This window comes from Eptatretus burgeri, chromosome 10 (genome assembly GCF_056783735.1).
Source record: "Eptatretus burgeri isolate ZD-2024b chromosome 10, Ebu_testis_v1, whole genome shotgun sequence".
In the NCBI taxonomy this organism is placed as follows: domain Eukaryota; kingdom Metazoa; phylum Chordata; class Myxini; order Myxiniformes; family Myxinidae; genus Eptatretus; species Eptatretus burgeri.
The window spans coordinates 49,745,050-49,771,818 of NC_140970.1; the positions used below are offsets into that span (position 1 = coordinate 49,745,050).

Consider the following 26,769-nt stretch of genomic DNA (forward strand, 5'->3'; position numbering starts at 1 on the left):
GAAAAGTGTGGGGGCCAGTACACACCCCTAACGAACTCCAGAAACAACTGGAAATAAGTCAGAGATGGTACCACCACATCTCACAGCACTCTCAGTACCAGAGTATAATTCAAACATCAGATTGATCAGTTTTGGTGGTACCCCAGGAGGACCGAGAATCCTCCAGAGGGCATCCCGATTCACTGAATCGAACGCTTTACAGAGATCAACATAAGCTGCAAGCAGCCCCTACCGAAACTCTCGTCTGCATTTGGTGAGGACGCGAAGAGCAAGGATACGGTCATTCATTGACCTCTTTGGTGTGAAGCCTGACTGTTCTCAGCACTGGTGCTCAAGCAGATGGTGGCAAACCATATCAAGAATTATCCGAGCAAAGACCATGTCCAGTACAGAGCAGCATCACCCCTCGGTAGTTGTTGCAGTCCTGACGATCACCCTTCTCTTTCCAGAGAGTGACAAAAAGGCCCCTCTTCCAGTCAGTTGGGATGATGCCTGTGTTCCAGGCAGAGCACAGAACTGCATGCAATGACACGAATACAGCATTTCTACCAGCCTTGAGAAGTTCAGCATGGATTACACAGATCCCAGGATCTATTATATATAAGCACCCCTAATATCTGAAATTTCTGAGCTGTATCTCAGAGCAAGCAGGGACATTCAGAATGAAATTTTGCATCAAAGCATGCGGGGTTGACCAATTATTTTTGACCTTGACCTAATTAAGGTCATGACCTAATTATAGACATTTTAACAATTTTCACCACAACTCGAATGAGGTTTATCCGATGAAAACGAAATTTCCCTCTCTGTATAGCCCAGAGCAAGGTGTAATTACGCTTAATTTACATCATACCCCTCCGAGTTAAAGATCAAGGTGAAATGGTGGTCTGAAAAAAAAAAAACACTTTTTTTGTCATCACTCAATTATGCCATTGCGTTATCTCAAAGACCGCTTGGCCTTCCAATCAGTTCTCCATCATCATGACATGCACTTGTGTTGTCCCTCTGATATTTGATTCATGTCCTTGACCTAATTTTTTCGGATTGTTAGTTGATGAACAAAAACCAACTTTTTGATCATAACTTGAATCATTTTCCTCCAATTTTCATGATTTTGGGTGTTTTATGGATAGATTGTAAACGGGAACACATTTTCTTAATTTACACTCCATCCTTAACCCTTTGAATCCTGAGCTCCTTGGACTTTGAGCTGCCCCAATCTGGACTCCCTGGAGAAAAATCTGGCCACTCAGGTATCTGGAGGTTTGAAGAGCGGCCAGCAAACCTGCCGCTTGGGTATATGGAGGTTGAACTTACGGCTGGTAAAACGGCTGCTTGCGTTCAAAGGGTTAAATGTTGAACATCAAGGTCATATGGTGATCCCAAAAAAAATTATGACGATCATTGGATCGTGGCCCAAGGGTAGGTTTCAGACCATCACCAAGGGTAAGCTCGGGGAGGCTTACCCTTGGCATTGACTTTGTGATCACATATATCTCGTGAAAATTTCCAAATTAAATCGAGTACCATGTGAGATGTTATATGCAGATACCTTCCAAGTAACACTTTTGGAAAACACAATAAACTCTTTTGTATGGAAATAGCACACATACAAACTTCCTGTCTATTGAGGCACGTGGGATGGAAGTGTGGGTCAGGCTTCCATCTTGGCTTTATCTCAAAGAAACTGGTAATCATAAAATCAGAGCTGTCATCCATCACATTTCCATCAGCATAATTTATTGAAGTTAAAGGATGGCTTAGATCTGAAGGTACACACACACACACACACACACACACACACACACACACACACACACACACACACACACACACACACACACACACACACACACACACACACACACACACACACACACACACACACACACATATACACACACACACACACACACACACACACACACACACACTTGCCTTGAAGCCGCCTCGTCAATGTTTGAATCTCGGCCCAGCTAAAGACTGTCATCCTGGTGTTTTGCAGGCCAGTTGAGGCATCAATGTGAATGCAACTCCTCAGATGGACATTAAACCAGGCGTCTCAGATGCCAGCATTAGTTGGTGGACCCACGGTGTCCTTCGTGAAGAGCCGGCACCATGAACAACAAAAAATTCCTCTCCTGACTGACTGCTGGGAAGGCAAACGGCAAACCAAATCTTTACTTCTGAAGTTATTCTTCACTTGTATTGATTTTTTATCTTCCTGATGTCTGAGCTCGGAATTCATTATTTCAGTGACAATACATTCATCTATCATATCATTCTCATCTTTGTTCTTTCCATTCTTTTGCCATCTTCAATCCGCATTGCCCATGTTTCACTTTCATTCACCAATACGGGTCTGATACAGGCTTAAAAAAAAAACTAACCCTTACAGATAATAGAATGCTTCTGTGCATCATGAAACCACATAGTTGTCTCGACTTATTCCAAGCTGACTTTATTCTTGATTTAACAGCAAATTCTGTTCCTCTTGTTGTCTCCAAGGTAACAAAAACTTTTAACTTTTTCTAAATTTAATTCTGAGCTTAGGATCATATTTTTCTTGCTCATCATTTTCTTGAAATGACCGATCCTCACATCTTTTACATATGAAAATCCCAGCTTTATTTTTTATATTTTAATCAAATTTCCTGCGATAGATACCACCACACATTTGCGACACCGTCTGTAACACTGCCCGTGCATTGAATTTAATTCCATCCCACACCTTTTCCGCATATTTAACAAAGCCATTGTTTGCTTTCTTTCCTTTCTCCTTCTTCCCGACTCACCATAACCTTAGTTTCATTCATGTTGACATGTAACCCTTGCTTCTCCTTTGCACTTTTCTATTTTATTATATATATATATATATATATATGAGGAACTTATGCATACGAGGTAATTTTATGCTTATGAGGACCAAGACAGGGCCCAAGACTTCCTTGGGGCACTCCAGCCTTCGTTAGAAGAGGAGAGGAAAGGGGAGGGTTCCATTGATAGCAACAAGTATACTTACTGTAAGAGTGGAAGAAATCAGAAATCAAGGAATGAAGATGGCCTTGTATTACCCAAGCAACAGGCTTGAGAGACAGAGCACAATGTCAGCATGATTAATGATAAACACATTGAAATAGTTTGTTATCGAAATGCATCCTTTAGATTCATAAAACTGACAAAAGTAAACTGTCGGCTTTGTACCACTTTATTTCACAATAAAAAAAAGCATGAATGATAAAGCTGATTGGAGATTTTTGTGATGATGCAAATACAAAATTAAAACAAATGACCTCATTTTCTCCATTACAAACGGACGGCAGCAAATGGTCACATCCAGGGCTCCCAACCAACAAATGTTCGGCCCAAAATATTGGGATCAGTTGCTTGATCGAGTAGACAGTCAGCTTGATCTTCAGGTGAGAGATTTGTGTCTTGTAAGCGAGCACGGACATTGTGTGTGGGGTCTCCTTTGGCAACAGCGAGAAGAGCACACAGAGCTGAACTTGTAGAATGGCCCAGCTTAAGTTCCTCACTGGGTAGGGGTAAGGCATTGCAATTATTAACACATTAAAGTTTTGACACTTTGTGTTTGCTGTTTTCAAAACAAAAATGGGTTTTCCTTCAAACCAGTCATTATGGTACTTAATATTCAGCACAGTAAAAGGGATAAAATGAGGCTTGGCAGGACAGCTTACAGTTAGGTACACTCACATTTGAGTTGTGTGGCCTGCATTCAGATCTCGGCACAGCTGTAAACTGTCATCCTGGTGCTTCGCATGCAGGAAGAGGCATCGATGTGTTCGCCATCCATTGGAAGGATGTTTAGCTGGAGGACCCGTCTTCCAGCACTGGCCGTTAGTGGAAGTTAAAGATGCCAAGGTGTCTTTTGTGAAGAGTGGACAAATTATCACCAGCACCCAAAGCAAATGGCAAATCTGTGCCACTTTCAGTTATATGTCAGACCTGGCAAGATGATTCATGAAAAGCTTGGGCCAAAAACGTTCCCAGGCCTCCCCACAAGAAAATGGGAATAATTGAGGCCATTAAAATAAGTCATGGTAGTAGTAGTAGTGGCAATAGCCATAAAAGAACAAGCCTGTAAAGAGGAAAATACTCAGTAAGGAGGAGGAGGAGATCAGGACTATACTCTGTGCAGAGCGTTGGTGCTGCCTAAGCAGTCTCCTTGGTTATTGGGCACAATCCTGGATGGGTCGACACTCCGACACAGGATACCAGCATGCTGGCATTCATTTTGTCAACATCGGAAGGATGACAAGCCGAGTTAACCCCACCTGGTATTAATTCAACAGCTGAGTGGGATTTGAACTCGGGATCCTCAGATCCAAAGCCTGCCACTCTAACCATTAAGCCAACTCCAGTAAGGATTACAACGATAGATTAAAAAATTACCTTCTTATCAGTTCACATGATAAAATATTTAAGCCATTGCTGACATGTTCTGATAAGCATCTGGACTGCCAAATCGCACCTCTTTCATTACCAGTCAATTATCTACGTCCCCAAGTTTGCTTTTCCATTTTTACGACAATCATATTTGCAGTTAAAGTTGTGAAAGGAAAGAATAATTACTGACATTGCATTTGGAAACAAGAACGGCACTCGGTAGAGCACATATAGTGGCCTGCAAAAGCATTCACGCCCCCTCCATCCCCCTACTAAAAGTTTTCACATTTTCATGCCACCTAAACTTATTTCGTGATGCTTTCAAATCAAACTTGATATATAATCTTCATAAACCACTTCAAAGTGAAAAAGCAAAAAAAAAATGCAGGTGAAATGTGAATAAGGTCAATTGATAGAGAAAATCAGATTATACTCAGGTGCCTAAGTATTCAAAAATACATACATACAATAGGAGCATGCACTATGCCTGGTGTTGGCTTAATGGTTATGGTGGTGGCCTTGAGATCCTAGGATCCTGAGTTCAAATCCTGCTCGGCTGTTGAATTAATACCAGGTGGGGTTGACTCTGCCTGTCATCCTTCTGAGGTCGGCAAAATGAGTGCCAGCTTGCTGGTCTGTGTCGGAGTGGCGACCCGTCCAGGATTGTGCCCAATAGCCAAGGAGACTGCTTAAGCAGCACCAACGCTCTGCACAGAGTATGGTCCCAATGGATGGATGTGCTACAGCACGTTGCTGCGTCCACTTCCCGCCAGTACACCAGGGGCCCCCATCTGACATCCCCCGGGAAGACACCTGGCCCTTCCCCATCTCTTAGGGATAGGATTCCAGGCACCCACCCCAAGGGACTGCCTCAGATTAACCTGAATAGACTGCCGTTTGGTGGACGACACCTCAGCACCACCCCAACAAATGCTACCGTGTGTTTTGCGGAGTGAAGTGTTTGAGTGAAGTGTGTGCGAGTGAAGTGAATTCAAACCCTTTGCCAAATTAAGCCAAAATCACTTCAGGAGCAAATTATTTGTTTGAAAAGTTACAAAATAAGTATAATAGGTTTCACTTGGATGTAATCAGTGGTTTAACTTGAAAATTAAGCTCCCCCACTTATCTAAGAAGTTTTAAAGTACAACTCACTTGATCAACCACAAGGCAAACTTGAAGACCAAGAAGTTTTCCAAAGAAGTCAGACATAAAGTGGTGGAGAAGCACCGTTCAGGAGAGGGATACAAATAGATTTCAGTCACTCATTATCCCTTTGAGTACGGTGAAATCCATCATTAAGAAGTGGAAGACGTATTATATCATCCAAACTCTACTCAGATCAGATCACCCACCCAAACTCAGCAGCTGGGCAAGCAGGCAACTGGTTTGGGATGTCACTGTAAATCCAACAATGACTTTGAAAGATCTGCAAGGTTCTATGTCTGAGGTGGGGGTTTCAACAGTATCTTGTTCCATTCACAAACCTGGCCTCTCTGGACAGGTGGCAAGAAATAAGCCATTACTGAAAAAGACACATCTAAAAGTTTGTATGGAGTTTGCAAAAAAGCATCTTAATGATACTGCAGGCATGTGGACGTAAGTTTTGTGGTCAGACGAGACAAACTGAACTTTTTCATATAAATTCAAAGCATTACATCTGGCAACAGCCTAACAGCCTATACTAACACTGTACATCACCCAGTCAACACCATTCCTACAGTCAAGCATGTCGGTGGCAGCATCACGTTATGGGGGTTTTTTTTTTTCATCAGCTCGGACTGGCAAGCTTAGGATAGAAGGGACAATGGTCTGTGCAAAATACAGGAGAATCCTTGATGAAAACCTACTTTAGTCAGCCAGCCAGTCAGCCACGGGGTACGAGATTCACATTTCAGCAGGACAGTGATCTGAAGCACAAAGCTAAAGCCACACTGGAGTGGCTGAATAAGAAGAAAATAAATATTCTTGAGTGGCCCAGTCAAAGTCCTAACTTGCACCCAATTGAACATTTATGGTGAGACTTGAAGATTTCAGTCCATCGACGATCATCCCCATCAAACTTGGCAGAATTGGAGCAATTTTCACGTCAAGAATGGGCAAAGATTTTACCATCTCACTGTACGAAGCTGGTAGAAATCAACCCAAAAAGTCTCAGAGCAGTCATTGCTGCAAAAGGTGCTTCCACCAAGTACTGACCTCAGAGGCTGAGTACTTTTACAAGAAAACTGAATTTTTATTTGTACATACTCTTTGCAGGTATTCATGACATGTAACCACCTTCAACACTAAAAGTGTTTCGTTTGATCCCTTCAGTTATGAATAAAAAAGTTCATTTGGAAAAATTGTTTCGACATATTTCATAATTCATCTAAATGTAGCATTATTGGTGGAGGGTGAATACTTTTGCATGGCATTGGACCTCATGAAAATGCATCATATTGTACTTCACAAACATATTGCATGTTTATCTGTGAGTGTCAATGAGGATGTAAAGTGAAGTAAAACATGTGAAAAAGGATCTTTTATAATACGTAGTTCATGTCATGGCTGTGATTGTGGTTGTTGAATGCTCCTTCCATGCACTTTATATATTTATCTCTGCCCACTGAAGGTGGATGAATGTTATGTTTTCACCACTGCCTGTCTGCTTGTCTGTGTGCAAGATATCTCAAAAAGTTGTGGATGGATTCTATGAAACGTGGTGGGCAGGTTGGGTGTGTGACAAGGAAGAATTGATTCAATTGAGGTGAAGTTCTGATTCTGGATCCGGATCTGAACATTTTAAAAGTGATTCTTCACCATTGAGTGATACGGCCAAAACTGATTTTGAGCATGATATCTCAAAATGTTACAGACGTATTGAGACAAAACTTTGTGGATGAGTTTATTAGGTGATGAGCACAAGCAGATAAAATACTATTTCAGGTCAGAATCTAGAACCAGATCCAGCCTGGCCTATCAGTGGGATGCAAAAAGTAAACTAAATCAGCCTGGCAGAAGTATGTGCTCTATCGAGTGCGCTTCTAGTTTTCTATTGCTTTGAGAAAGATTACTATATACAGAGTGGCCATAATTGGAAGTCTGGAAACAGGTGGATATCTTCTATATATTACTAAAACTCTCATATTGTATGTATGTATGTATGTATGTATGTATGTATGTATGTATGTATGTATGTATGTTTCCATAATACAGCCAAAACGGTACACAATAGCGCAAAAATTTTAGGGCCACCTTACCATTCTCCTACGGTGTGCAGTATCAAGTTTTGTTCAAATCGGGCAACGAAAAAAAAATTAAAAATCAATTCTCGATTCGGTGAAGTACTCTTCGGGAGTATTTGATCAATGCTAACAACCTCAGCGGTATAGTTCACTGGAGCTATGTTTTTTTTCTTGAAATGATTTTTTTCATCAACCGCTGTCACAACGGGAACCCAACGGGTTCACTAGGGCTGTCCTTATTTTATTTTTTTCGGAAATTTCAAGGGGCTAACCCGAAGTTAGGTTGATATTTATGAGAAAAAAAATGTATAAAAATATATGAACCCGAAAAAATTTTTTTTAGGGGTTGCAACCGTCCATCGAAATTTGAAAAAAAAGAAATTCATTTTATATTTTTCTTTTATTTAATCTTATGCCAAAATGACATTAACATGTAATGTGTGATGTTTTCTGGTGCATTAGAATCTGAAATACTGCAGAAAAATATTGTTGAACTTGGCAAGATTTTTCCAGTCCATCTCAGTGAAACTTGAAAAGTCTAAAAAAATCAATATTTATGTATTTTTCGCGTTTTTTGAACTCCGCAGTTTGCAGACAGGGTCTTTGAACAGACGGGACAAGAGCGATAGTTCACTTGTTCAAAGTTGATTTCTTACAATCGTTTTTGGTGATCAGTTACCACTTGTAATAGGTACTGCTTTTGCTCCTCATCGTACGTAATAAGACTGTTGTACTCAGTCGCCAGGGCTACACCACGCTCTGCACAGTCATTCACAACTTTCAGCTTGCTGACGATAGTACGGCTCTGTACGAAACCATCTTCAGTTTCCCATTGATCCGGGTCTTTGTGCAGAAAGTCAGAGTTCAAATGCAGTACATCAAAAAAACTTCTGCTTCTCGGAGATGCGAAATCTTCCAGTTTTCGGCGCATGATATCTTTCTGGTGAACAACAGCTCTTTTCGGTGCTTCATCATCGTCATTGTCTTGTTCTTTTAGAATTTGAGATATTTTTCTTTTTGTCTCAATTGACACGTTTCAGTCAAATAGACATAATGGTATCAGTTCTACCGATAAATACCATAGCTGTCCCAGCAACTTTTTCACCATTGCCTTAGATATATCAACGTTTACTTTGGAATATTTATCTATTCGCTTTAACAATGTCAGGTCTGAATTCAGTATATCTTCTGAAACGACAGAATAGTTATCATTAGTTCATGAAAGGCAATTTCGCTAAATGCCTGAATGACCGGATACCAGACCTGAAATTGACGGCAGTCAGTCAGTCACTGACTGATGAACTCAGTGATTCAATGGAGTAATGAGCAGACAATACAACACATGAATTCCACGTAAAACTGGACAAGCGATGCAAAAAAATTTTTTCGTTCTGACGACAGCAGAATTCGTTTTACATTTCAATAAAATACCAAATTTCATGTTTTTGATGTTTTAAATGATAACGATTTAGTTTGCATTTGCTGTGGACCTATGATGACGTTACATCCGGATCGTACCCACGAAATTTTAGTGGCGTGCATTTCGAACTGACTGCGGCACTTTAAATCCAGACGCATGTGGCTTATTCGCAAGGTAAGATATGCATCCATGGTATCGTTGGAAAGAGCACGAGACAGAGCACAACATGAATCAAAGAATTACTTTAGATTATTGCCATGCAACCGCCATGACCCGATAAATTTGGCCATTTAATTTCGTCATTCGGTTTGCAAATTTTGTGATTCCGTCAGGGTGCACATCAAAGTTACGCTGCGTTCAAAAATAAAGGATTCATTCACGTCACTGTTAGTAACCAATCATAAAATTGACCCTTTTTGCAAAAAAACTGTTTTAGGGATATTCCCGCCTCCAGGTCACGTGCACGGGCCGTGACAGAATCACGGTTTTCCGTGACCGAATCACAATTCCATGTGATTCCGTCACATGCGTTCCTGGTTCTTAGGGGTCTTCTGTTCTGTTCGAATCAATTTGAAGTATCATATTTCAAACAATCATAATCATTCAATGATGTATTTATCCCCATCCATTTTCCTTTAACATTCAGATTGAAAATGGCAAAAACAGCGGCCGAACGTCAGAGAGAAAGAAGAGCGCGGATCAAAAGCAATCGCAATGATCATGAAGCTGAAAAGCAATGGAACATTCATGGAAGTCTGCGGCCCGTTTGCAAATGACGGAGAACCAGCTCAGGGAATTACGAAAGTGCACTAAACTCTCGATGCGCAAACACAGACTCACACTTGTTACCCAAGAAGACGAAGACGCCACTGTGTATTCTCCTTATATGTGCGTGGCAAGTGCCGGTCTCCTGGTCAACCAAAAAAAAGAGAGACAAAACGGCATCTAACTGTCATGGTATGCGAGGCGTACCAGCTCTTCATCAAAGACCATCCGAACGTATCTGTCAAAAAGTTGAAATTCGCCGAACTACGACCAGCGCATGTGTTGCCCTTTTCGTTCGTTTTCAACTTGTATTGCATTTTTTGCAATGAACAATATGTTGAGCCTGTATTCGAAGATTGGATACAGTGTTGTGTATGCAAACTGTGAACACATGAAAAGTGCTCAGCATATGAAGGGCTTGGGGACTTCATCTGCGATGAGTGCATGTAGTCTACGCAGGTGTATCTGAAATGTACGTTCATGCATTGTGTTTTGTTGTTTATATTGAATAGTTTGTGCTTCCATTCCATTTGTTTATCAAAAAGTTGCACTCATGACTCCGTCACGGATATTTTGTGATTCCGTCACGACAGTTTACCGGCCGGGAAAATTGGATGAGACTACTTTCGAGCAGCAAGCGGGTGAAATTCATTAGTTCATCAGTTGAGCTTTTGCGATATGTATCGCACAGTTGCAAGAATTCGGCATATGAGCAGAGTTTTCGTAATAAAGATACCTTCCAGTAACCTATGTCCTTTGGTGTGTGATTCCGTCACACAATTTCAATTAATGATTACTAATTAAGTGCTGTTTGTCTTGGAATTTATTTTCCACTGATCATTCCTATTGGTCATGTTTGTCATGACAAAATCATTATCAGCATGACATTTTGGGATATAACTTGAAAATATGAATCTGAGTCCAGAAAAGTCTCGTGCAAATGGTGATTCCGTCATGCTGGAATTCATGAACAGATCTAAACAATAAATATCTCATACGTACAACAAGCCGTGTCAGTACAAGAACAAAAGACATAATTTCATGTTGAAAATGGAAAAATTTCCCATTTTTGAGCCACGTTTCGGGACATATGTAACACTTTTTTGGGATCAAAAACATTTTTTTCGTGTTCACGTTATTCACGTTCGAACAAACCAGTAAGCACGCAAAAAATTCATGAAAAATATCTGACATATAAAATACAAAAAAACCATAAAAATGCACATTTTTTTTTACAATTTTTGACAGCTGGTAGCAACCCCAAGACAATTCTTTTTCAGGTTCATATTTTATAAATATATTTTTTCTCATAAATATCAACCTAAATTCGGGTTCGCCCCTTGAAATTTCCGAAAAAAAATAAAATAAGGACAGACCTAGGGTTCACGGGTTGTCCAGTACATTATAAATGGTTTATTGACATTATATTACAATACATGATATGTTCAATGACATTATATGACATGTTCAATGTGTTGTCCCTCATAGGAAATACACAGTTCAATGCGATGCATGTGCAGGGATTAATGGAAATGCTGCATTAATGCACCGCGTTCATTGCAATTTTGCACAGCGCATTGAACTGTGTATTTCTTATGAGGGATAACACATTGAACATATCATGTATTGTAATGCAATGTCAATAAACCATTTATAATGCATATTCACCTATGTTTCCAGACTTTATGGCCACCCTGTATAATTTTTTGTGTTCCTCCCCTGTCCTTCTAAACAATTTCAGCTGTTGCGGAATAATAAATGCTACCTCTTTACTGCTACATTAACCTCCCATTCCTGCTAAATCCCGGAAAGTGGAGCTTTTAAAACAGGCACCGTTGTGAGTAAACGGAAACAAATTTCCTTTGGTCAAAATAAACATCTCTTTGGCTGTTATTAGAGAACCACCTCAGCACCATTGAGTCTGGCATTTCACTCAGGCTGACTGGCAGGATCTTCAAGCAGCTATCAAACTTCAAGACTGGTCTCCCAACTCCACTTTCTCCGACATCAACTCGTCCTGGGAATGCTTTCAAAGAAACTTGCTCTCTGTCACGCACAGATTTATCCCATCTCGTCTTCGGTTGTCCACCCCTTCCTCCCCCCATGGTTCATTGAAGCTTGTGGCGAGGCAGTTGTCTTGAAACAACTTGCCTTTGCCTCATGGAAGGCAAATCCAACTGAAGGCAATCTCAGTTCCTTCCACAAAGCTCAGAACAAGTATGTGTCTACCCTCAGGAGAGTCAGAAAACATCTTTCCAATCTCAAGTCTAAACTCTCAAACCTGTCTCCCTCCTACAAATCCTGGTGATGACTAATTAAGTCTGTTTCTCGTGTATGTTCCCCCCCCACCCCCTCCCTTACCTCAAATGGCCACACAGCTGACACTGCACGTGAAAAGGCTGAATGCCTAAACTCCGTGTTTGCTTCTAAATCTTGTGTCCCAAACACATCACTTTCTGTACCCACCTTACCCAGTCACACCCAACTGTCCCTGGACTCTGTGTCCTTTTTTTCTGACAACATGGAGAGTTTTCTGTCAAACCTCGACTCAGATTCTGCAACCGGTCCAAACGGCATCAGCCCACGTGTCCTCAAAGCCTGCTCTTCTGCTCTTGCTCACCCTCTCTCTGTTCTATTCACCCTCTCATTTGCCCAAGGTCATCTGCCATCTGCTTGAAAATCAGCAAGCATTACCGATCTGCATAAAGAAGGTGCAAAAATAGATACCTGCAACTACAGACCAATCGCCCTTCTCTCAGTCCTCAGCAAGGTTATGGAATCCATCATCGCTTCAGACATGAAATCCTTCCTTGTCTCCAATGGCTTGATTTCCGATAATCAATTTGAATTCAGACCTGGTTACTCTACCCTGGATATGCTGCTTCTGCTCTCCCAACAATGGATGGAGGTCCTCAATGCCAGACATGAAATCGGAGCCATCTCCCGAGACATATCGCGTGCTTTTGACATTGTCTGGCACTCTGCCAAGCTTCTGGATCATTCAAGCATTCATTCAAGCTTCTGGATCTCACTATCTGTCATGAACTTTCCTGGGAAAGCCACATTTCCAACCTCACCTCCAAAGCAAGTCGCTGACTGGGCATCCTCCATCGTGCAAAGTCCTTCCTTGGCACAGCTGAGCTCCTGACCACATAGAAAACTTTCGTCTGCAGCCTAATGGAGTACTGCTCTCCCCTCTGGGCTGGTGCTCCTGCCTCTCACCTTTCTCTGCTTCACGTTGTGGAAACCAAGCCATTTTGGATTATTGGTATCTCCTGCAATGCAAGAGTGGTAGGCTCTTGACAGAGGAGTCTGAAGTGAAGGCCCGCTGGGCCGGTTACTTTGAGCGGTTGTACCAGGCTGATCCCCCAGCTGTCGAGTTGGACATCAAGGGTGTTACAATCCCTGTTGCTGACCCTCGAATCAACTGTGGTCCACCATCGCTTGTGGAAACACGGGCTGCGGTGAACCAGTTGAAACGGGGCAAAGCTTCAGGGATCTGTGGCATCCATGCTGAACTTCTCAAGGCTGGTGGAAATGCTGCACTCATGTCGTTGCATGCAGTTTTGTGCTCTGCCTGGAACACAGGCATCATCCCAACTGATTGGAAGAGGGGCCTTGTTGTTCCTTTCTGGAAAGGAAAGGGCGATCGCCAAGAATGCAACAACTACTGAGGGGTGACGCTGCTCTCAGTGCTGGGCAAGGTCTTTGCTCGGATAATTCTTGATAGGGTTCGCCACCATCTGCTTGAGCACCAGCGTCCAGAGCAGTCAGGCTTTACACCAAAGAGGTCAACGATTGACCGTATCCTTGCTCTTCGTGTCCTCACTGAACGCAGACAACAGTTTTGGCAGGGGCTGCTTGCAGCCTATGTTGATCTCTGTAAAGCGTTCGATTCAGTGAATCGGGATGTCCTCTGGAGGATTCTTGGTCTTCGTGGGGTGCCACCAAAACTGATCGATCTGATGTCTAAACTCTACTCTGGTACTGAGAGTGCTGAGAAGTGTGGTGGTACCATCTCTGACTTATTTCCAGTTGTTACTGGAGTTTGTCAGGGGTGTGTACTGGCCCCCACACTTTTCAGCACTTGTATGGACTGGATTTTAGGGAGGATGTCGGAGAGATCAAGCTGCGGTGCATCGTTTGGGAATGTCAAGATCTAGGACCTTGATTTTGCAGATGATGCAGTCATCTTTGCGGAGACTTTAGATATCCTTTTGGTGGCCCTCGAGGTGTTGAATGAGGAGTCGGAGCCGCTGGGATTACGGATTTCTTGGGTCAAAACTAAGATCCAGGCTTTCGGTGACATCTTGGATGCTGCTGTCCTGTCTGTGTCTGTTTGTGGTGAGGATGTTGAGGTCGTGGAGAGATTCACTTACCTTGACAGTGATATTCATGTCTCTGCTGGCTGCGAGTCAGAGGTCAATAGACGTCTGGGTCGGGCCTGGGGAGTCATGGATTCACTGGATCATGGGGTGTGGCGCTGCCGGTACCTGTGCGGGAGGACAAAAGTCCGAGTCTTCAGGTCCTTGGTACTTCCAGTCTTGCTCTATGGATGCGAGACTTGGACTCTGACCAAGGATCTGAGACGGAGACTTAATTCCTTTGGTACCAGGTCTCTTCGGAGAATCCTTGGCTATCGCTGGTCGGATTTTGTGTCCAACGAGCGGTTGCTGAGAGAGACTCGGATGAGATTTGTTCCCTGCATAGTCCGTGAGCGTCAGTTGCGGCTGTATGAACATGTGGCTCATTTTCCTGACACTGATCCTGCTCACCAGATTCTCTCAGCGAGGGAGTCTCATGAGTGGAGGAGGCCAGTGGGCCGACCACATGCCTCGTGGTTGCAGAAGGTGACCATCATCTCAAGGAGAAAGGAGGATGGGCCTGGCATCTGCCTGGGGGGATGGCCAGACGGAGGCCCCTGGAGTACCGGCGGAAAGTGGACGCAGTGACGCGCTGTTCTGGCACATTCTCCCATACCTGACCTGACCTGCAATGACCTGAGTCTTTAGGTCTCTCACTCTCTCTCTCACTGCAGGCAGGTCAGTGCTCTTTGTCTTCTTGCATGTCATCTCCAGCCTCAGCCCACCTGCCCTTTCTGCAAAATGTCACCCCCCCCCCACCCAACCCCGCCATATTTCCACAGGGCGCTTATGGTCCGCCAGCAACCCTCATCTGTCAAAACTACCAAAATCAAAAATCACCGCTCACCTTCACTCTTTCATTCCTTTTTTTCCCCGCCTTTGGAACAAATTCCCGCACACTCTTCAATCCCACTCTTCCCACCAGGTCTTCAAAACACCTGTTCACCACCATCTCTTATCTTCCCACATCCAAAACCATGATCCTTTCTTCCCCCATTAATCCACCCCAAACCCACCTCCTTCAAATTCCCTGCTTTCCTTCTTGAAAGTCCCTGTCGTGTAAGGACCTGAAAGTCCCTGTAGTGTCCATCCTGTTGACCCTATGTACCCTGCCCAATCCCTCTCCCTTCCACAGATCTCCTTATGTCTGTGTTCTCCACTGTTTTTTTCCTTCCCTCTCCCACCCCTCTTCTCTCCTGCTCCCCTTATTGTACAATCTGTGTGTTGGCTCTCATACGAGCAGGTCAGGTCAGGTATGGGAGCATGTGCCAGAACAGTGCGTCGCTGTTCTGGCACATGCTCATACGAGCCTCGACATTGTATTAAAAAAATAATAATAAAGCTGAAGTTCCCACTACTTTCTCAATCCCAGAAAAAGACAGGCTTTTAAAACAGGCATCTTTATGATTAAACAGGCACAAAATTTTGTTCCAAGTAAATTAATTATTCACTTTCGAACCAAGTAAATTGTTCATTAACTTTCCAACAGTACCATTTTTGTTTTTCTACAATAGCAGGAACCGCTAAAGCTAAAGCTCAAGGTCATGCTGCTTTTTACACACACACACACACACACACACACACACACACACACACACACACACACACACACACACACACACACACACACACACACACACACACACACACACCTTTTCATAATAGATAAGTCCTCTTCAAAGGAACTTCAATGCAGGAGGAGGCCATTAGGCCCAGCAAGCCTGCACTATGATTGGCACCAGTTGGTTGTTTGTCCGTGCTCTTCCTTTTAAAATTCTGAGCGTCAAACAAGAAAGCAGCACAAATTGTTCTAAAGTCTTTGGGATGACTTGGCTGAGGTAGGGTTCGAACAGCCGACCTCCCAGACAAAGAATCTCGAGCCGTTAAGCCACTGAGCCGGTTAAGGTGTCTGTTGATGACTTGTAAAGATCATATTAGGTACTAACCAGGTGATGGCTGCAGGGTTTGCACCCTCCAGTTTCCTTCGTGCGATGCTTATTTTTTGCCGGGGAAACCAGTCGACCTCCGTCGTATCCACAAGCTCAGTCCACTGACCACCCCTTCTCAGCTGCTTCAATTCAAAGCCCTAAAAGGAAGCAGACCCCATGTTACATCACTCAAAACAATGAGAAAAAAACCCATTCCTGTAGAAAACACCACATTATTTTGCAGATCAGAGCATTTGATGAAGCTCCTTGGAACCACTTTGCACACTAATGCTGCTGAGGGCATTGTGGTTCTTCCCACTGTATTCCGCAAAATGTGATGCATTTCAATAAAATAGACATTATCAAAGCTTTTCGACTTGCACTGATCAGGATAAAACCGCAAGCAGATCAAGAAACAGCACCAAACACTCACTTATAAAGTTACAAAGGAACATCCTCAAAGTTGATTGGTTGAGAGAAAGAAAGGACGAGATTGCCTGATTGGTGGAACCATAGAGCATCATGAATAAGGAGTAGGTGGAAATGAACCAGCGGAAATGAAACAGGAATGCACTATCATGAATAATGAATAGGTGGAGATAAATCACCAAGAACCGGCAGAAACATAATGCTAATTAGCTGAGGGTTAGTAGTGGGGGGAGGGGGTGGTTTTCATGATGACTCAACGATGACTCTGGTACAGTTGTCACACAGTCAAGCCAAAATAGCCAAAATAGATATAAAGTTCAGACAAATTCTGTCTACAAAGAATAGGGTTGGTTGACCTGATGTATGTGGCCTCCATTGTACAATTTGTCTGATTTCCATATGCAGCGTGATTGCCTGGTCACGATACGTGACCTCAAATCCAATCCTGAAATCCAGATTTGTAGACCAAATAAAGGCTCTGGTGTGGTTATTCTGACTAAGAGTGACTACGTTGATAAAATGGCTGTGATTTTGAGTGATGTGTCCAAGTTCCAACACATGGGAAAAACAACTGAACGTGACCCTCCCCTCCCATCCCCCCCCCACCCTGACTCATTATTCAAGATGCTCTGTGATTCCACCACAGGTAATATCGTCCTTTATTTCTCTTAACCAATCAACGTTGAGGACATTACATTGTAACTTTATAAGTGAGAGTTTGGTTTTTAATCATCTGCTTGCAGTTTTATCTTGAGGAGTGCAAGTCGAAAAGCTTTGATAATGTCTATCTTATTCAAATGCATGTTTAAATTTTGTTGTATTAATAAAATGTTATGCATTAAAATTCACCTTCCAATCAAGTGAAGGCTCTGTAATGAACACTTGCATCGTGCTTAGCAAGAGATCTGGGTGAGTGCGCAGACGGCGTAAGCTGCGGCTTAGGGAAGCTCGCAGTAATCCAGCCTCACCAAATGGCTGCAGTGTTCCCAGGATCTGCCGTGTGAGTCTAAATGGCATAAGCTCTGGGATAGGCAAGAACTGGGGTGGGTTGGATAAATGTTTCAGGTTCATGATTATTAATTGAAGCATGAGCATGTAATCACAGCCATCAAGTCAAACAGTGTATATCGGTCAACTATGCAATTTATCAAATTTCAAACAATACACTTGCATGGTTCTCGCATCATATCCATGTATGACACTTAGAAAAGAAACTTGTCCCCCATGTGTCTCATTCCACAAAACGTGAAAGGAGGAGACATCATCTTTGTAAAAGTTATCTTGGTTTAAAAAAAAATTCTCATCACTGTTCAGCAAGTTAACCCTTCCTTGGTATGCACTATCTGTGAAGAGGAATGAAGAGAAAGGAGGAGAGTGAAGTTCAAGCAAATCGATAATCATTGATAAAAAAAGGTCAGGTAGGGTGTGGGAGCATGCGCAGGAGCAGCACGTCGCTGCATCCACTTTCCGCCGGTACTGCAGGGCCTCGGTCTGGCCATCCCCGAGGCAGATGCTTGCCCATCCCCATCTCCTTGAGATGCTGATTCACCTGCTGCAACCATGAGGCACATGGTCGGCCCATTGGCCTCCTCCATTCACGAGGCTCACTCGCTGAGAGAATATGGTGAGCAGGATCAGCATCAGGAAAACGAGCCACATGTCCATACAGCCGCAGCTGACGCTCACGGACTATGCAGGTAACAAATCTCATTTGAGTCTCTCTCAGCAACCGCTCGCTGAACACAAAGTCTGACCAGCGATAGCCAAGGATTCTCTGAAGAGACCTGGTACCAAAGGAATTAAGTCTCCATCTCAGATCCCTGGTCAGAGTCCAAGTCTCACATCCATAGAGCAAGACTGGAAGCACCAAGGACCTGAACACTTAGACTTTCGTCCTCCGGCACAGGTACTGGCAGCGCCACACCACATGATGCAGTGAATCCATGACTCCCGAGGCCTGACCCAGATGTCTGTTGACCTCTGGCTCACAGCAAGCAGAGCCATGAATGTCACTGACAAGGTAAGTGAATCTCTGCGTGACCTCAGCATCCTCGCCATAAACATGCACAGACAGGATAGCAGAATCCAGATGTCATTGAAAGCCTGGATCTTCGTTTTGACCCAGGAAACCCGCAATTCCAGTGGCTCTGACTCCTCATTCAGCACCTTGAGGGCCCCCAAAATTATATCTCGAGTCTCCGCAAAGATGACTGCATCATCTGCGAAATCAAGGTCAGAGATCTTGACATTCCCAAACGATGCACCGCAGCTTGATCTCTCCGACATCCTCCCTAGAATCCAGTCCATACAAGTGCTGAAAAGTGTGGGGGCCAGTAAACACCCCTGACAAACTCCAGTAACAACTGGAAATAAGTCAAAGATGGAACCACCACATCTCACAGCACTCTCAGTTTCAGAGTAGAGTTCAGACATCACATCGATCAGTTTTGGTGGCTCCCCACGAAGACCAAGAATCCTCCAGAGGGCATCCCGATTCACTGAATCGAACGCTTTACAGAGATCAACATAGGCTGCAAGCAGCCCCTGCCGAAACTCTCGCCTGCGTTCGGTGAGTTCCCAAAGAGCAAGGATACGGTCAATCGTTGACCTCTTTGGTGTAAAGCCTGACTGCTCTGAACGCTGCAGCTCAAGCAGATAGTAGCGAACCCTATCAAGAATTATCTGAGCAAAGACCTTGCCCTGAACTGAGAGCAGCATCACCTTTCGGTAGTTGTTGCAGTCTTGGCGATCACCCTTCCCTTTCCAGAGAAGGACAACAAGGCCCCTCTTCCAATCAGTTGGGATGATGCCTGTGTGCCAGGCAGAGCACAGAACTGCATGCAACGACACGAGTGCAGCATTTCCACCAGCCTTGAGAAGTTCAGCATGGATGCCACAGATCCCAGGAGCTTCACCCATTTCAACCGGTTCACCGCAGCCTGTTTTTCCACAAACGAAAGTGGACCACAGTTGATTGGTTGGTCAGCAATCAGGACTGTAACACCCCTGACATCCAACTCGACAGCTGGTGGATCAGCCTGGTACAACCGCTCAAAGTAACTGGCCCAGCGGGCCTTCACTTCGGACTCCTCTGTCCAAAGCCTATCACCCTCTGCTCTAACTGCAGTACACCGAGGGATGGGCTTGGAGGAACGCAATGTGCGAATTCCCCTGTAAGCAGGACGAGAATCACCTGACCACAGGTGAGGCTTTACCCCCTCACAGATTCCTCGCACATAGGCCTCCTTGTCCACCCTTCGTGTATGTGCAGTTTTACGCCTCAGGTCCCTGAATATCTCGTAAAAAGGAGTGGATGAAGAACATCGTTATTTAAGCCAAATTTGCTGTGGAGATGCTGAAGACAATTATGAGAGTGGTTGAATAAGAAAGTACATATTTCCTTGTGTGTTTACAGAAAAAAAAAGCATCGGGGCAATACCATTGGGAGCTCACTTGGTAGCGGCTGGGTAAAATAACCAGGGAACAACTGGTAGGCATGGACAACCCACGAAATATGCCATGGAGAAGAAAGTAAATACCGATGGATTTTATTTAATGCCATGAACAAACTTTCGTGCATACATAGTGATGAACATTTTGGTAAAGTTTCATCGAAATCATTTGTGTACTTTCAGTGAAGTTGAAAGTATTTGTGGATGGACGGATGGGCCATCCCATCAGCTCCTCGGAACTATGTTCCAGGTGAGCTAAAAACCACAAACGCATGAGCACGCACACACACACACACACACACACACACACACACACACACACACACACACACACACACACACACACACAAAGACACACACACCCACACACACACACACACACACACACCAATAAAGACAAGAAAGCAGACGGAGCAACAAAGCATGGGACACAGGTTTCTCAGGAACAGATAAAAATAGAGAGTAATCTGCTGGAGAAAGCAAACACTTGCATGAAAGCTATTAAACGTACACAAGTAGAATGAAACCCCTAACAATGAAAGAAGTAGAATGTAGACAGGAAGTCAGCTTAACATGCTAGGCAAGAGGTAACTTGTTTTGAGATGCAAATGTGCTCCCATGCACCAACAAAATGGCCGTTAAAATTCAGACGTATCTGATAATTCAGACCTGTTAAAATGAGAAGTGAGTAACCTAATGGAAGACTCCAAATCCGAGAATATGATGTTAGAGATCATAATGGACAAGAGCAATGTGGCTGTACAATGGACAGCGCATGGGATTCAGAGCTGGAGGTCTTTGGTCATAGGAAAGGAGTAAGACGAACAGGTAATGGAGTACGCAACAAAATAATTTACTTCATACTTTTGGCATTATGTGATTGTGGAACTGAAAAAGGGGAAAATCAGAGAGTAAAAACCTGAGTGGCTGAGCCAAACGCGTGGCCAAAATCAATGCCAATGAGGCAGCCCGAGTCGTGGGAAAGCATGATGTTGGAGAGGTGCCGATCCCCGATGCCCAACAGCCAATGGGCGGCAGACATTGAGGCGAGTGAGCGAGCGAATGAAGCCCGCAAGGTCAAAAATGCTTCTGCTGAGATGGCAAGTGAAAGCAAGGAACGGCTGGGTATATGGAGAAAGAAAAAAAAAACAACACACAAGTTAAAAGCAGGTATTAAAAATAGGGGCAATACCCCTGATGCTCACCTGGTAGAATAAGGATGCTGAGGAGGAAGTCAACATGTGGGATGAAATCAGCCAAATGTACCAATGAACCAATGTTATCACAAATACCTATTTTGGGGGGGCAAACACCCCCCCCCCAAAAGTAAATCCCCTTCAACCCTGATTTTTAAAATAGCATGAACAAACTTTGGTACATCATGGGTGTTGAAGGTTGTGGTCAAGTTTCATTGAAATTGTATGTGCAGTTTCGGAGAAGAAAGCAAATTCAACCTCCCCAACCCTCCCCCCCCATACACCCCAATTTTTGTATGGTGTGAATAAACCTTGGTACATCACGGGTGATGAAGATTGTGGAAATGTTTCATCGGAATTGTGTCTGTAGTTTAGGAGAAGGCGGCAAATACTTATTTTGGTGGGCACCCCCCCCGCCCCCCACAGACCCTCTTAGATGCAGATTTTGTTAATGCCGTGAACAAACTTTGACACATCAGTGGTGATGAAAGTTGTGGTCAAGTTTCATCAGAATTGCATCTGTGGTTTCTGAGAAGAAAGCAAATACCGATTTTGGGGGGCAACCCCCATCAACCCCTCTCGGGTCTGATTTTTTTAATGCCATGAACAAACTTTGGTACACACGGGGTGACGAAGTTTGTGGTAAAGTTTCATCAAAATCGTGTGTGTAATTTCATAGAAGAAATTGCAAGAATTTGTGGATTGGCGGATGGACAAACGGACAGACAGACCACGTTCCAAGTGAGCTAAAAATGAGGAATGAATGCTTTGTAATGTAGAAAAAAGAAACTGTCGGCGATTCCAAACACACAAGAGAAACAAGGAGATAGCAAAGAGGGTAATTGCAGAAATAAATTCCGAGAATGAGAAAAAAAAAAGGACAAGAGGAATGCAAATTTCCGAAAAAAAATCCTCAATTTTCATCCCATTCACTTGAAATTTGAAGAGGATTTCCCATTGATTTGAAATTTGAAGAGGATGAAAATTGAGGATTTTTTAAGGAAATTTGGCACAATTTGACCCAAATTGGCCTTTTGGCCGATGTTGATCACAATATTAATAGTTGGTTGAATTCAGCCACCTGATGTGCAAATGGTCTTCAAATTTAAAGTCAATCAGATGAAATTTGAGGATTTTACAAAATCTGCCTCAAATCGGCCCATTGGCCTATGCAGACCTTTTCGGTCGACCGAATGTTCCGAAACTTCAATACGTGACCATTGCAGGGTCGGTGACATTAATCTCTGAAAATTTCAGAACTATCGGTTGAGCAGTTTGGGCTGGAGGTGAGCGGACAGAAAACGAGCCACATGTCCATGCAGCCAGAGCTGACACTCACGGACCATGCAGGTAACAAATCTCATTTGAGTCTCTCTCAGCAACCGCTCGTTGGGCACAAAGTCCGATCGGCGATAGCCAAGGATTCTCCGAAGAGACCTGGTACCAAAGCGATTAAGTCTCCGTCTCAGATCCATGGTCAGAGTCCAAGTCTCACATCCAAATAGCAAGACTGGAAGCACCAAGGACCTGAAGACTCGGACTTTCATCCTCCCACACAGGTACCGGCAGTACCACACCCCATGATCCAGTGAATCCAGAACTCCCCAGGCCTGACCCAGACGTCTGTTGACCTCTGGCTCAGCCAGCACAGCAGATACATGAATATCACTGCCAAGGGAAGTGAATCTCTCCGTGACCTCAACATCCTCACCACAAACAGGTACAGACAGGATAGCAGCATCCAAGATGTCATTGAAAGCCTGGAGCTTTGTTTTGACCCAGGAAACCCGCAATCCCAGTAGCTCCGACTCCTCATTCAGAACCTCGAAGGCCCCCAAAAGGATATCTAAAGTCTCTGCAAAGATGACTGCATGATCTGCAAAATCAAGGTCAGAAATCTTGACATTTCCAAACGATTGATCTTTCCGACATCCTCCCTCAAATCCAGTCCATACAAGTGCTGAAAAGTGTGGGGGCCAGTACACACCCCTGACAAACTCCAGTAACAACTGTAAATAAGTCAGAGATGGTATCACCACATCTCACAGCACTCTCAGTACCAGAGTAGAGTTCAGACATCAAATCGGTCAGAGTGGTGGCACCCCACGAAGACCAAAAATCCTCCAGGGGGCATCCCGATTCACTGAATCAAACGCTTTTCAGAGATCAACAGAGGCTGCAAGCAGCCCCTGCCGAAACTCTCATCTGCGTTCGGTGAGGACCTGAAGAGCAAGGATATGGCCAATCGTTGACCTCTTTGGTGTAAAGCCTGACTGCTCTTGATGCCTTAAATCACGCACGTATTGCCAAGACTGCAACAACTACCGAGGAGTGACGCTGCTTAAGCAGATGGTGGCAAACCCGATCAATAATTATCTGAGCAAAGACCTTGCCCAGCACTGAGAGCAGCATCACTCCTCTGTAGTTGTTGCAATCTTGGCAATCACCCTTCCTTTTATGCCTGGTGTTGGCTTAATGGTTAGGGTGGTGGGCTTTGGATCCTCGGGTCCTGAGTTCAAATCCTGCTCAGGTGTTGAATTCAAACCAGTTGGGGTTACCTCAACCTGTCATCCTTCCGAGTTCGGCAAAATGTGTGCCAGCATGCTGTTATACTGTGTCGGAGTGGCGACCCGTCCAGGATTGTGCCCAATAGCCAAGGAGACTGCTTCGGCAGCACCAACGCTCTGCACAGAGTATGGTCCCAATCTCCACCTCCTTCCCTTTCCAGAGAGGGACAACAAGGCCCCTCTTCCAGTTAGTTGCGATGATTCCTGTGTTCCAGGCAGAGCACATAACTGCATGCAATGAAATGAGTGCAGCATTTCCACCAGCCTTGAGAAGTTCAGCATGGATGCCACAGATCCCTGGAGCTTTACCCCATTTGAAATGGGTCACTGCAGCCTGTGTTTGCACAAACGACGGTGGACCACAGTTGATTGGAGGGTCAGCAATAGGGATAATAACACCCCTGACGTCCAACTCGACAGCTGGTGGATCAGCCTGGTACAGCCGCTCAAAGTAAACGACACAGTGGGCCTTCACTTCGTACTAGCCTGGTGTTGGCTTCGTGGTTAGGGTGACGGCTTGGATCCTAGGGTCCTGAGTTAAAGCCCCGTTGGCTGCTGAATTAATATGCACCAGGAGGTTGACTCAGCCTGTCGTCCTTCCGATGTCGGCAAAATGAGTACCAGTGCATTGGTAAGGGCGACACTGCATCAGCGGCATAGCCACGTCCCAAACGATGATGCAACCAGCAGCCACAGGCTGCACTCGACAGCCACTTCGTACTCCTCTGTCAAGAGCCCACCACCCTCTGCTCTAACTGCAGTACACCGAGGGATGGGCTTGGATGAACGCAAAGCGTTAATTCCCCTGAAAGCGGGATGAGAATCACTTGACCACAGCTGATGCTCTCCCTCCTCACAGATTCCTCGCAAACTGGCCTCCTTGTCCACCCTTAGTGCACGTACAGTTTTGCGCCTCAGCTCCTTGAACAGCTCAGCTCTGCTATTCAGCCTGGCCCTTCAACTCTGGGCAATGGTATCCAGTGTCTCTTGAGAGACGAAATTCTTCTACGCTCTCTGGTGAGTTCCAAGACATTTACCGGCAACATCAAGGACGGTGGGCTTGAACACACTTCACAACTCTTCTGGATCCCCCAAAGCACCCAGCCCCCCAAAATCTCCACTCAGCCTGTTTGCAAACTCCTCAGCTACCCTCTCATCCTTGAGCTTGCCAACATCCAGTCTCGGCTGGGATGGCACCATTCTCATGGATTGAAGCTGCGACTTAAGAGTTGCTACAACAAGCCGGTGGTCAGTATTGAGGAACTGAACACTCCGGTAGACCCTGCAGTTCTGGATCATCCCTCCAGTGACCATCCACGAGACGAGCACATGGTAAATCTCCTTTGCCACACCGCCAGCATTGGAATACCAAGTCCAGCGATGAGCTTGTGGACGCTGAAACCATGAACCAGCCACCCTAAGTCCATGACTTCTTGCAAAGTCAAGGAACTTTGTGCTCTTCTGGTTCACAGTTCCAGACCTATGGGGACCAACACACGTCTCATAACCATCCCTATCAGTTCCAGTTGATGCATTGAAATCCCCCAAGACGAGAAGTGTATCTCGCCTGGGGCACTGGTCAACCACAGACTCGAGCGTGGCATAGAATGCATCCATAGTCTTATCTATGGTCAAAATTCGTATCAATCAGATAAGCGGTTGCAGAGAAAATGGAGAATTTGCATGGATGGACAGATGTACGTACATACATACGGACGGACAGACAATCCAAAAACATAATGCCACCGGAGGCCTAAAAAATTGCACTTAAAATTTTTTTAATCTTGTGCTCAAAAAATGGTGTGACGTTGATGTGGTGCAGGCGTGATGGGCTGAATGGCCTCCGTCTGCATCTACTTTCCTTGATGAATCACAGACTCGAGCGTGGCATAGAATCCATTTTCTACCAGCCATACCACCCAAAGACAATCACCACCTGGACATTTCCAGAGACAAACTCCCGTCCAGGCATAAACACCGCCCGGGCACAAACTCCTATCCAGACATAAACACCGCCCGGACACGTCCGGAGACGAACTCCCATCTGGACACGTCTGGAGACAAACTCCCATCCAGACATGTCTGGAGACAAACCCCGCCCGGATAGAACCACCGTCCAGACACCTATGGAGATATGCGTCCGGAGACAAACTCCCGCCACACATAAACACCGCTCGGATACGTCCAGAGAAAAACTCCCTTCCGGACACGTCCAGAGATAAACTCTCATCCGGATATGTCTGGAGACAAACTCCCATCCGGAGACGTCCGGAGATAAATACCATCCGACACATCTGGAGACAAACCCTGCTCAGACATAACCACCGTCCAGGCACAAATGGAGATATCCACCGTCCAGACATAACGACTGTCCGGATACGTCCAGAGACGACAGAGAGAGTGAAGGGGGGGGCGGGGGGTTGCGGAGTAATCAGAGAGAATATGTTATGCTTTGTGAACACACACACACACACACACACACACACACACACACACACACACACACACACACACACACACACACACACACACACACACATACACACACACACACACACACACACACACACACACACGCTTGGCCGATATCAGTAATTTTTCGGGAATCGGCAGGTTGGAGTCAGTGTGATTACCAACTGCAAGTACATTCTGTATACAACCCAAAAACCTTGAGTAGCTTTTATCGAAAAACAACGTTACATTTATATCGACGTTTAAGGGAGATATTTACAAACATTATTCTTTATAAACAGCTGCTTGTGATGGGTGGAAAAAATTTTACTTTGGAAATTTAGAAAACACATTAATACGGCAAACGGCTCAGAAATCAGGTATTATCAAATATATTTTGCTTTGAAACTCACAAAGAGAAACATATAACCTTTGTAAAGCAAATGCAAAAACCAAATGCTCTAGAAACAGGCGCGAGGACAAAGGAAAACCTGATAGAACCTCCAAAAGATACAGGATAAAACTTTGCCACCGTGGCACCCGTAACAGGCATTCCATGCAGTGTG

At 44.4% G+C, this 26,769-nt stretch overlaps 1 protein-coding gene across 3 annotated transcripts in view; it reads right to left on the reverse strand.

Moving 5' to 3' along the window:
* Nucleotides 1-3,192: 3,192 nt before the first annotated feature.
* The window catches only part of PRKDC (protein kinase, DNA-activated, catalytic subunit), a 324,360-nt gene continuing 300,783 nt past the window's right edge, over nt 3,193-26,769 (reverse strand). For all 3 annotated transcript variants that reach the window (XM_085898246.1, XM_085898245.1, XM_085898249.1), the window contains 4 exons: nt 20,909-21,110; nt 17,387-17,575; nt 16,127-16,266; nt 3,193-3,535 (listed from right to left, as the gene is read on the reverse strand). In XM_085898246.1, the coding sequence (XP_085754372.1) occupies nt 3,331-3,535; nt 16,127-16,266; nt 17,387-17,575; nt 20,909-21,110 (736 nt within the window). In that variant the 3' untranslated portion in view covers nt 3,193-3,330. The remainder of the gene's footprint in view (nt 3,536-16,126; nt 16,267-17,386; nt 17,576-20,908; nt 21,111-26,769) is intronic.